The following is a 13,536-nucleotide window of genomic DNA, read 5'->3' as shown; positions in this document are numbered from 1 at the left end:
GGTGGGCAGAAATCCAAATCTTAGTGGGTGAAATCATCTTCATCATCTTCATCATCTAAACCTGAGTCTGAATATCTAATCCTTCTCATGCTGAGACTGCTGTGGGAATATTCTAACTTTAAATCAGGAAAAGTGTTTCATCGTTCTCCAGCAGATCTCTCAGATCTTACTGATCTGCCAGTAGAATGAAACCACTTTCAGTGGATCCAAGCAATAAAAACCTGTAAAACATTCAAACACAACTAAGAGTTTCAACTATCAGATCTTTAGATCAGGTTTAATGTGAGTTCACTTGTGAAGGTAAGGCTTTTTGCAGTGTGTGGGGCAGATGATGACTTTGTGGGTGAGCTGCTTGACTGGCTGTTTTCCATCAAGCTCTTTGTCACGATAAAAGGCCTGTGAAGATCTTCCTCACTGTGGTTCTAACTGTCTGTTCTGACTTACAGCACGGTTCTCCTCGATTTCAGGTGTTGTTCTAATAAACTAAACACTCTGTCGCCTTGTCACGGTCACACAAACCTTCTAACACCCCCCCCCCCCCCCCCCCCGAGTGTGTTTGTTTATTTGGTGTGGTAATGGTTTAAAATGACGGGGATTGTTAAAGATAGTCTCCAGGAAGATTTTTGAAGGCTTTTTGCACGTATGCGGGTCGTTAGGCTGCTTTTGCCAGTGCTGATGTCATTTCTCATCAGTAAATGTTCTGACAGCTGACACTGGTTGGAATAAGCCCCACTGAATGCCTCCATAGCTTATAGATCTAGGTGTCGTGTATCTCTACGAATCTCGTCCTTCAGTAAGTGTGCCGTAGGCCTACCTCCCTCACGCTGCACAGGTTCCTTCACACTCTGCTCCCTGTAGTGTAAGCAGATCCTTGAGTTCCTCACTGTTTGACAGACAAAGATGTTCAGCCAGGAATAGCTCTGCTGTGTGGATTAGATTCTCACTATTACCAACACTGAACAGGAATGGTGTTCATGGAAGGACACCAAGAAAGAAGCCCCTGCAGTCCAAAACCAACACTGCCCAGGACCACTTGGATGTCCCACTGTCCTTCTGAGGGCTGAGACAAAAGGGGAACTTTTCAGAGGAAAACGAACACTGCAGAACATCACCAAAAACTCCCCCCAACTGTGAAGCATGGTGGAGGGAGCATCATGGTTTGTGGCTGCCTTGCCCGGAGTTCACTAAGATAATTCAATCATTTCAAAGGTGGATCCAGACATTTTACAGGAGGACATCAGGCTAGCAGTTCGGAATTGCCATGTCCGAGTCCTGACCCTAACGCTTCAGAGATGCTGTGGATGCAAGACATTCCAGAAATACCGCTGGACTGAAACCTAAGTGGTCCAAAATGCAGGAAGGATCGGTGGAGGTGATTGCTGACTGTTTCATTTCAAGGGATCACTTACTTTTTCTAGCCTGCACTGTGGATGTTTACTTGATGTGTTTAATAAAAGACATGATTGTGTGTTGCTAGTTTGGTTAGATGGTGTTTGCCTATAGTTGTGACCAGAGGTGGAAAATGCAGGGCCTGCAAGTAAAAATCCACCCCAGGATTTTGTTCCATCTGCCTGGATAGCTAAGCTGCAGCAGAGCCGCCCAGGCAGTTGGAACAAAATCCTGTGGCAGATTTTTACTTGCAGGCCCTGCAAATATAAATACAGATATATATGTATATTATAAATCCATACTTTGACTGTGCTCCTCCAGGATGACAGTGATGTAAAAATAGCGGGTGCAGATGTCATGAAGTCTTTATTAAGGTCAGGTTGGCACGTTGGGCTAGATCAAGGCTACATTTCCCAGTGACGCATTCTAGTACACAAGGTCCAATCAGCAGTCCGTCCAATCTCCAGCCTGTCCAATGATTCATTACATGTCAGGAACATGTGACATCCCGCCATGTACACCTTTCGTACAAACTCGGCTTATTTTAAGGTGAGTCCTACCTTTGCCCTTCTGAACATGGTCAAAACATGGTCATTGAGTGGTTTGAAGACTTCACTTCCAAGACCTTGCTCTTAAAAGTAAAGATTCTTTGACGATTCCTCAAAGGTTCTTGGTTTGGAACAACACACAGATGGGTTCTAGAACAATGTCAAAGTGGTTCTTCTAGGTCATCTGTCCAAGGAACCATTTGGTGCCTTAACCTTTAAGAGCTAAATTAATGACTCAGACAAACAGTTGACAGACAGTTGTCTTCAGCCTATAACCTACTATAAAGTTTTACAGGGACCCCGGTGGTTCTTCTGGGGCACCGGTCCACTGAGCCTTTAGGTACCTTTGGATTTAAGAGTCATTTCCAGCCTAGATGTGGATGTTTTTTGGCACAAATGGAGATAAATGTTCTTCTGTCCTGCATACGGCTCCATGAACTAACTCATCACACCAGATATGCCATGTTCACAGCATGCTTCATCTCCTCCACCAGGCCTTTTATCAATGATGCTTCCAGCAGAGAGCTGCTCTACAGGGGTTAAACACTGGTATCATAAATCATGACCACAGTTCATACCAGCACATCATCACTGTCCCACCAAAAACCCATCATCTCATTTTCCACAGCTGTCTTTCACGCTGCATGATGATTGGACCAGTAGAATTGGTCCACATCGACATAAAGTTCAGACTGCTCTCCATGAGGTCATGGTTTCAGAGATGTGAAGTTTTGTTATGGCAGCTGCAGAACATCAGTGCTACTGTGTGCTACACCTCTGTCCTCTGTGTTTTCCAGCTTCTTTCCATTCATTTAATCCCATTAGGAAAAGCAGCATGTCCAGATTCAGCACGCTTTCACCCCGCGAGAGGAAGATGCAGGCGGACGCCATTTGCCGTGAAGTCCACGGCGGTGCCAATGGTACAGCAGCCCCCTAACCAGGCCTTCACATCTCAGAGCTCACAGACTCACTCGATTATGGTTCTTTAGGAGACGATTCAAAGCATCACTAAATCCTGAAATCTCATGTTTCAACTCCATAGAATTAAATCATGGTTATACAGCAAACAACTCAATGCATTATGATTCATTCAGTTATGATTCTTTAAGAAATGATTCAGTACATCAAGTCAAATTTCACTATTTGACTCAGTGATAGTTAAATTAAATTGTGTTTCTTTATGAAACAATTCAATACATTATAAAATGTCAAATTTCATGAGTCAATTTAACTATGATTCTATAGGAACCAGTTAAAAGAATCATAAGATTTTACTGAATTTTACCACAATTTGATTCAGTTACGATTATTTGGAGAAGAAGTAAGCAATAAATAAATAAATATAAAAACATATATAAACATTATTGTAAATTTCACTATGATTCTGACACTAATATGCTAATTTTACTGTAACTTAATTAGATATTTTTTGAGGTGTGATTTTTTCATTTGAAAAGCCTGGTTTTATTTCTCTCTGAAATCGATGCAGTTGAATCGCCGCCCTCAGACCGATGAATCAGAATTCACTGATTCATTTGTACAGTTTTAATAACCACCATTAAAACCCCTCAGACCCGCCTGGCCCAGCCAGCGGGATCCAACCTTTGTGAGTCGCTCCACTGAGCTCTCCGCCTCTCCGGGAATTCTGGGGCAAGGTTTGGGGAGAGGTTCACGGACACATTCCCCTTTACTAGCCAAAAATACGCTAGCGGCTGCTGCTCTGCTAGCTGGAGCGCTGGATCCTTTTGTCGCTGACGTTTGAAGAAGGTTTATTTTGGAGCTGAGAGGTGGTGTTGGGGGAGGGGATTGGGGGGTGGACGGTGGACAACTGTGCTGTGGCTGGAGTGAGGACAGAGTGAAGATCATGGACAGCTGCACTGTGTTCTGTCTGTCAGGCCAAACCTCCGGGGGTTTAGACGGGCTCTGACATCCCTACAGGACCAGCTTTATACGCCTCCGTCCACTCAGCCTCTCCATCTGTCCTCCGGGGAACCCCTAACTCCACCTCCAGTGCTGACCAGTCACTGCAGGAGCCGCAGGAGTGAGAGATGATCTGATGCTGATATGAAAACAGGAAGTTTCTAGTTTGTCACAACCACTAGCACACTCACATGAGCCTGCCACTTCAGCCTACAGCAGTTTAGCCCCGCCCATTCATGCTGAAGTTATAAAGAGTGTTTCAGCCTGAGGTTCAAATACAGAGGAGCCAATCAGAACAGAGATCATTTACATGTATCAGTCTTAAAGCCACAGGGTGCTTGATCCTAGGGGGTAAACAGGGGGTGTGACAGGAAGTGAACAGTTTGGGCCCTTTTTTAACGCTACCAGACTAACTCCCAGAGTACCACGCTAACTCCCCGAGTACCACGCTAACTCCCCGAGTACCAGACTAACTCCCCGAGTACCACGCTAACTCCCAGAGTACCACACTAACTCCCCGAGTACCAGACTAACTCCCCGAGTACCAGACTAACTCCCCGAGTACCACGCTAACTCCCCGAGTATCAGACTAACTCCCTGAGTACCAGACTAACACCCCGAGTACCACACTAACTCCCAGAGTACCACACTAACTCCCCGAGTACCAGACTAACACCCCGAGTACCACGCTAACTCCCCGAGTATCAGACTAACTCCCCGAGTACCACGCTAACTCCCCGAGTACCAGACTAACACCCCGAGTACCAGACTAACACCCCGAGTACCACGCTAACTCCCCGAGTACCACGCTAACTCCCCGAGTATCAGACTAACTCCCCGAGTACCACACTAACTCCCAGAGTACCACGCTAACTCCCCGAGTACCAGACTAACTCCCCGAGTACCACGCTAACTCCCCGAGTACCAGACTAACTCCCCGAGTACCAGACTAACTCCCCGAGTACCAGACTAACTCCCCGAGTACCACGCTAACTCCCCGAGTATCAGACTAACTCCCTGAGTACCAGACTAACACCCCGAGTACCACACTAACTCCCAGAGTACCACACTAACTCCCCGAGTACCAGACTAACACCCCGAGTACCACGCTAACTCCCCGAGTATCAGACTAACTCCCCGAGTACCACGCTAACTCCCCGAGTATCAGACTAACTCCCTGAGTACCAGACTAACACCCCGAGTACCACACTAACTCCCAGAGTACCACACTAACTCCCCGAGTACCAGACTAACACCCCGAGTACCACGCTAACTCCCAGAGTACCACACTAACTCCCCGAGTACCAGACTAACTCCCAGAGTACCAGACTAACTCCCAGAGTACCACTCTAACTCCCCGAGTACCAGACTAACTCCCAGAGTACCAGACTAACTCCCCGAGTACCACACTAACTCCCCGAGTACCAGACTAACTCCCAGAGTACCAGACTAACTCCCCGAGTACCACACTAACTCCCCGAGTACCACGCTAACTCCCCGAGTACCAGAATAACTCCCAGAGTACCACACTAACTCCCCGAGTACCAGACTAACTCCCAGAGTACCAGACTAACTCCCCGAGTACCACACTAACTCCCCGAGTACCAGACTAACTCCCCGAGTACCAGACTAACTCCCCGAGTACCACACTAACTCCCCGAGTACCAGACTAACTCCCCGAGTACCACGCTAACTCCCCGAGTACCAGACTAACTCCCCGAGTACCAGACTAACTCCCAGAGTACCACGCTAACTCCCAGAGTACCACTCTAAATACGCTAAATACCTGAGTGTTCGTCCTGGAGTCTAACACTGTGTGCACACACGGCTCTGGACACTGAATTAGCATGTAGGTGTAAACGTCACACAGAGTGTTTTACTGAAGTCACGTCACTAAATGTTGAAGCTCTACAGCGGAGTGACCCGCTGACCGGCGCCTGCGTTAGTGTATTAACACAGCTGCAGTTATTAACACAGTGGATTAAACCAAATGAAACCAAACTGAGCTTCCTGTGCACGTGGATGTGTGAGAGAAAAGTCCAGCTGATCTAAACGTGTGTGTGTGAGTTTGACTCTAATCTCATAAACGATTCCTTAAAGAACTGGAACGACTCTCTTTACTTTGCAGCGTCTGTCTGATCTGACTCAGCTACGCCTCCATCAACCTTCTGCACAAATTCAGATCAAATAAAACCTGTGAAATGAAGCAGTGTTCTGTTCAACTTGCTAAACGGTTTGTTGGTGACATTTCTGGCACCAACACACCCTGTCTGCATGGTGCGTTTCCATAGCAACATCTACAACCCCTTTAAAGCGTTGGTCATTAAAAGCGCTCTGGGTGGAGGCGTAGCTGGTGTGTGTGGGGGGCTATGAAGGGGTCAGGGCGGGTGTCGTGGTGATGTGTGTAATACCCACTCTGCAGGTGATACGATGGATCTTGGCAAGAAGCTCTCGACCCCTAAAGACATCATGCTGGAGGAGCTGTCCCTGCTCTCCAACCGAGGCTCCCGGCTGTTCAAGATGCGCCAGCGCCGCTCTGAGAAGTACACCTTTGAAAGTATTCAGAACGAAGCTAACGCCCTTCTGAACGTGAGTGAAACCCAGCACGGCTCAGCCCAACAGCCCACCTCTGAACCCTCATCCTGGTGATAATGGAGCGTATACCCACCAATTAGCACTGAAGCTACCGTAGCTAACATACACTGGGCACTCAGGCTGTGTCCCGGTCGTGTACTACACACTCATACTACACTCTCATACTACACTCTCATACTACACACTAATACTACACACTAATACTACACTCTAATACTACACACTAATACTACACACTAATACTACACTCTAATACTGCACACTAATACTGCACACTAATACTACACTCTAATACTACACACTAATACTACACTCTAATACTACACACTAATACTGCACACTAATACTACACTCTAATACTACACACTAATACTACACTCTAATACTACACACTAATACTACACACTAATACTACACTCTAATACTGCACACTAATACTACACTCTAATACTACACTCTAATACTGCACACTCATACTACACACTAATACTACACTCTAATACTACACTCTAATACTACACACTAATACTACACTCTAATACTACACTCTAATACTACACACTAATACTACACTCTAATACTACACACTAATACTACACACTAATACTACACACTAGTCTCTAATCTGAAGGCAGGTTTGACAGGCTAGTACCCATAATGCTAATACACTAACCTGTTTTGTACAGGATGTGAGTAGCCCCTCCCATTCTGTTTCACATTGCATTGTGGGATAACAGTGTCCATCCAGTATGCATTGTGGGTATTTGAGTGTACTCAACTTTTTTCTATACTACACACTACACACTCAGGTTAGTATTACTAATTAGTTCGCAATTGGGACGCACCCTTATTAGCACTGATTCCAAGAGTCAGTTCCACAGTTCCCATGATTCCAAGAAGAAACAAGAGGATTCAGATAAATAAACAGTACTGTAATTAAATAAACAGTACTGTAATTAAATAAAGAGTACTGTAATTAAATAAAGAGTACTGTAATTAAAAAAACAGTACTGTAATTAAATAAACAGTACTGTAATTAAATAAAGAGTACTGTAATTAAATAAACAGTACTGTAATTAAATAAATACACTATTATCACAGACATTATTCATTCACCTCCATTAACAACACTCTGCTAATAGGTTGTGTTTGCTACATTAACCAGATATCCAAACTCATCTAAGATTAAAGCTCGACTAATATTAACCCTACACACAGAAATATATATATTAAAATATATAAGAAAATATTAAACAAATATGAATAGATATGTAGCAAATCCTAAAGTTATGTTTTATAAAAAGATGCAAGTGGATCATTTGATCCTGTTTTTTATATTTTTTATATATTTATAATCATCATTACCGGAGCACTTACAGTGATGTACACTTACTCTCCTTAAAAGCGTTCTTCAAGGGTTCTTCAGTAAAGGCAGTGGTTCTTTACAGTCTGGAACCTTAAATAGGTACTTGGTGGTAAAATCACACAGCTAGCATAGCGCTGTGGAGACGCTAACTATCTGAGGCCATGGATAGTGCTGGCGCGGCTGTGCTGGGATAGCTGCCACACATGGGAGATAGTGCGGGACACGTGCCTCACGCCCTCCAAATGTTTCCCCTCTGGGTTCTGTGATAACGCAACAGCTCGCCGGCCCACTTCCCTTATCAGCGCTAGCGGACGTCTGTGATCGCGCCTCATAGTTTTTACCAGCTGTGGAAAATCCAGATCCAGAAACCCAGGATTAGGATCTGCTGAACGTCTGTAGCACCACTAACATGTCTGATTTAACATCACTGGCACTGCCAACGCACCCAAGCTCCCAAATGGTTCTTTGAGCTGATGTGGTTCTATATAGAACTGTTGCTTTCTCTAGAGAACCCCTTAAGACCCGTGTTTAGTTTGTACAGCCTGAGCAAAAAGGTTTTTCCACAGTTCTTTAGTAAAAGTCCAAAACTCAATGAACCCTGTATGGTTCTTTACCTGGTTAAAGGGTTCTTTAGCTTGGTGAAGAGCTTTCTGTCATGTGGTGCTGTAAATAAATATAACCCAAAAGGGTCAAATAACCCATTTTCAGGACTTTATCGAACCCTTTTTGGTGCAGGATAAGGCGTTTATAAGGGTTCAGTACAGAACCCTCTACACATGTTTTTCTCTGGGAATAAAAATAGTATTTAAAATAGTTTGTATTATATTTATATCCGGATCTCTCACGTCATGGATCTCTGTGAAAGCCTTGCCTTTTAAGAGTGTTCACATGATTGCTCTCGGTTCTGTGAACGCTGGCTGCTCTTTGACCTGTAAACCCTTCCTCCTGGCATCCCCAGTGGGCCGGCCGTGTGTTTGGATGGGCGCTGGCCCAGTGCTGGATAGTCTTTCCTGCCCTTTAAGCTCTATAAACACTCTGAGAGAAGCAGGGGTGGTTCTCTACTGCCTCTGACTCTGTGCTTACAGAACCACGCCCATGAACACTTACCATCACAGCTGTCAATCACTCTGCTTCAACAGCTCTCTCTACACTGACCTCTGAGGAGAGCGGAGAAAAGTTCTGGTGAGAGGTCAGTCAGAAGCACGGCTCGGTTCTTCCCCTGTCTGATATCTGTGCTGTGTTCTACCAGAGTGAAGATCAGACTGCAGCTGAAAACGCAGACAAGTCTAAAACCCCTCCAAACACTCCGGACTGCAGGAACCCCGCCAACCCCGAGGAGATCGCACCAGGTAGGAGACGCTCATCACCTCCTACGTCTCAGCCACACCCACCCTGCCCTAACACCGCCGAGCCCACGGCCATCAGTATCCTACGTTATACAGAAAATATACAGTCAACTCTACAGTCAACTCTACAGTCAACTCTAATAAACTCTACAGTGAACTTTATAATAAACTCTACAGTGAACTCTATAATAAACTCTACAATAACTCTACAGTGAACTCTATAATAAACTCTATAATAACTCTACAGTGAACTCTATAATAAACTCTACAGCGAACTTTATAATAAACTCTACAGTGAACTCTAATAAACTCTACAGTGAACTCTATAATAAACTCTATAATAAACTCTACAGTGAACTCTAATAAACTCTACAGTGAACTTTATAATAAACTCTACAGTGAACTCTATAATAAACTCTATAATAACTCTACAGTGAACTCTATAATAAACTCTACAGTGAACTTTATAATAAACTCTACAGTGAACTCTATAATAAACTCTATAATAACTCTACAGTGAACTCTATAATAAACTCTACAGTGAACTTTATAATAAACTCTACAGTGAACTCTAATAAACTCTACAGTGAACTCTATAATAAACTCTATAATAAACTCTACAGTGAACTCTACAGTGAACTCTATAATAAACTCTACAGTGAACTCTACAGTAAACTTCTTGTCTTATTTCAGGATTTCTGTAAATCTGGCTGTAGGGGTCAGTCAGGCTGTAAAAAGCGCTAAAGTAATCAATCTGACCTGACTGATGGGGCCTCAGTTCTCCCTCGGGTCCTCTTCAGCACTAATGAGATCTCAGACCGCTTTCTGATCACACAGAGCTACATAAACCGGCCGTGCAGCCGGAACACCCGGAGCTCCCTGCACAGGTGGAAGAAAGGGGTACTGGAGGGTTCCTCTGTGTTTCAGGTTACGGCGCCCCCCTGAAGGACGTCCCACCTGAGCGGTTTAACGCCACGGCCCTGCCCAAATCCTACCACTCGCCCTGGGAGGAGGCCATCATTAACGACCCTGAGCTGGCCGAAACACTGAAGCTCAGGATGCCCGTTCCTGAGGCCCGGCAGGAGATGCCTGATTACAAGAGCTTTAACAGGTACGACTGTGTGCCCACCTGCTGTCCTAGCTAATGCTAGCGAAATTAACATACTGACTGATGGTGGCTAGCTAAATGCATTTAGCTGACTATAGGGGGTCGCTAAAGCTACCTGATTATAACAGTGTATTTCAATAGCAGAGCAACTTTATTACTACTACTACTAATAATAATAATATTAATAACAATCCAACATTATTAATCTAGATTATATATTATTATTATTATTATTATTATTATTATTATACATTTAATTGTATGTATATATAGATGGGATATTACCCTAACACACACACACACACACACCTCAGTTACAGAGCAGACTGTGTGTCTGAACTGCTCTGAGAAACACATGGTGACATTGCTGACCAGCAGCTCCTTCTGGTGGTCAGCAGCTGCAGGGTCAGTCCACCCAGGCCCAGTTCAGACATAAACGGCACCACTTTACAAAATGAAAGGGTTCATAAATGCTTTAATATTTATTGATTTATTAATTAAGATCATAAACAGCTTGCGGGTCATTAATGAGCAGCTTTTACTGGTCAGTAATATAAAACAGGGCAGTAATGAGAGCTATCATGTCCTTTATATTTGTGTGCTATAACTGCTCGTAATGATTAATACAGCCTTTATGATCATTAATAAAGCATCCTAGTGTGGTCTTATTGCACAGTGGTACCAGCACAGTCTCCAGTGTGCTGTTCTGCCCCAGTCCTGCCAGGAGAACCCTGCGGTTCTTTAGATGTTGCTCTTGGGTTCTTTTCCACTTCCCTGATTTTTACTGGAATCCAATCTAAACTCAGACTAACTACAAGTGAAAAAGTGCAGCATCAGACGCTCAGACTTTTGATGGCACTGCATGCGCTCTCTGTTCTCCAGGGTGGCTACGCCATTCGGAGGCTTTGAGAAAGCTCCGCGAGGAATCACCTTCAAGATCCCAGAGGTGGACCTAAACCCCCAGAGATACCCCGAGCTTCAGGACCCTGCAGCCAAGCGGCCCACCTTCAACAGGACCGCCCAGGGCTGGATCTCTGACGGCGTGCCACTCATCCTCCCCATCGTCGCAGTGGAGCCCCCCGAGATCCCAGAGTCTGACGACCTGTAACTGCGACGCGGCGGCCATACTGCGGCACAGGGGCTTGGTAGAGTTGTTCCCCGGCTGCTCCAACACCAGTTTTCTACTTCCTAGTATTGAGTCCGGGATCGAGCTACGGGAAGCTGGTTTTGGAACAAAGCTGAGGGCGAACTCTACCTAGAGCTTAAGCTTAAGGGTTCGGCATAAACTGACAGCAACAAACTGTCGAACCCTGGAAACATAAACATTTAGAGTTAGCATCGACTATTAGCATCGACTCAGAGTGAAGAATCAGAGGATCCGGATTGATCTCTGATCTCAGATTCAGTCGATCGGCCCAGACGTGTTCAGTGTCTGACGTGTGCCTCTTTAGTCTACAACGGAAGATGCTAGGCTAATGGTGCTAACAAACACTAGACTTAGACTGTCACCAATTTAGCTCTTCCACTCTCAGACCGGAGCGCAGTGGGCGGAGTGGTACCACACACTGTGCTGAGGTGAAGGTGGGTCCGGTTCCTCCAGCGTTCCTCAGCTCTGTGGTTCTGGTTCTGTTTGGGTTTATAGACTAAAGTCAGTCCCACCGTCTCCTAAACCTCCTCCATCTACCAGCTGATGAAGATCTGGAGGAGCTCTGAGAGAAGAACGGGTTTGGGGGCGTGTCTCCAGAGATGAGGAACCTGGTGACAGTCTGAGTCCAGTGTCTGTTAGCAGTGTTAGCCTAGCGCCTCCTGATGTGAACTAAAGAAGCTCAGGTGAGACACTGAACACGACTCGGCTGATTGGCTGAATCTGGGCTCAGAGATCAGTTTTGTCCTCTGATTCGTCACTGATCTCCTCCTTTAGGTGCAGAGGGTGAGGTCAGTGGTGGGACTAATGTGCAGTACAGTGTCCATCAGCGCCGTGTCCAAACCTCCCTCACTGGATTTGGGCAAGAACAGAAACTGCCCAAAAAGTCCAGGAATAGGGAGTTTGGTTACGGCAGTGATGATGTGTGTTTCTGCTTTTAGTCATACTAAATTCATCATTATAATCTAAACATTTATGAATAATACATTTATATCATATTAATAAACATAGATATCTCAGTATGATAAGATATGAACGGTTAATAAGTGTAATGTAACTGTAGTTCTACCAGTAATGAGCAGATGCTGTTAATTAGGGTCTGTTATGATAATGAGATTTAATAAATATCATCTCTGTGACACCAGCAGTGACCACATGCACCTGAATCTGAATCCCTTCACCCGTCAGTTTTCACACAAGCTGGTAAGATAGTAAACACACACAGTGATGATAGAACAGTAGAACATCCCAGGTTCTGGATCTGCAGAGCGAACAGCGCAGAGATCCGTGAACTCAATACAGGCTCCAGAAAGGGATCTCTGCAGAAAGCCCTTAAAGAACCATTAAAGCTCCATAAAGAACCCTTTCCTGAGCTGTTCTTTACCAAACTGCTGATGTACAGGAGCTGTATGTGTGTGAAGAATCGTTCTAAAGGTCTCCTGCTGTACACGCAAAGCTAAAGACGTACTGTATAGAACTGGATATCGGTTCTTAACCCTTTATTGTGCTATATAGCTACAGAACCATTTTAAGAAGCTCCTATCTAGACCCATCTACAAAATGTCTTTAAGAGCGTTGGCAGAACCCTTATCATGGGAAGGTTCTTCACATTTACAGATCTCTTTTATTTTAAACGTGGTTCTTTAGGGAACTAAAGGTGGTTCTCGCTGTGAGAACCCTTTGTGTCAGTTTCATTTTAGGAGAGTTCTGGAGTGAGGAGAGAGAGGTGAGGAACCCCATCTAGATCTGACAGTCGGGATTAGATATTAGGTGTTATTAGAGCCTGTAGCCGTGCCAGTGTTCTAGATATTAATATAAATATATAGATATAGGCCTAATTATATGAATTGTGTGTGTGTACAGAACAGTACAGAACATCTGGTACAGCGGTTGGTACCAGAGCTTTTGGAGCTTTAATTTATGCCTACACTGCCTAATCAATAACCCTAATCAATAGCTTCAGCATTTTTCCTAATCACTAATCACGTGAGTAAAGTGGGGAGTCTGTAAATAGGAGGTTCTGAATTCTGAAGCTGGTTTTTACTGTAAAAAGTTGCTGTTTGTGATTGATGTGTTTTAGAAAACTCCTAAATAAAATGTTCATTTCAAGAGATATTGAT

General features: G+C 44.5%; 1 protein-coding gene across 1 annotated transcript; it reads left to right on the top strand.

Annotated features, from left to right (window-relative positions):
* The first annotated feature begins 6,250 nt into the window (after window positions 1–6,250).
* Window positions 6,251–11,579, top strand: myoz2b (myozenin 2b). The gene is made up of 4 exons (XM_072669940.1): window positions 6,251–6,446; window positions 9,068–9,167; window positions 10,092–10,275; window positions 11,155–11,579. The coding sequence occupies exons 1-4, from the start codon at window positions 6,288–6,290 to the stop codon at window positions 11,378–11,380; spliced, it is 669 nt and encodes a 222-aa protein (XP_072526041.1). The 5' UTR covers window positions 6,251–6,287; the 3' UTR covers window positions 11,381–11,579.
* Window positions 11,580–13,536: the final 1,957 nt, after the last annotated feature.

This window comes from Salminus brasiliensis, chromosome 24, assembly GCF_030463535.1.
Source record: "Salminus brasiliensis chromosome 24, fSalBra1.hap2, whole genome shotgun sequence".
Classification (NCBI taxonomy): Eukaryota; Metazoa; Chordata; class Actinopteri; order Characiformes; family Bryconidae; genus Salminus; species Salminus brasiliensis.
Note: the sequence above shows the minus strand (reverse complement) of the source record. Positions and strands in the feature narration are given on the sequence as shown.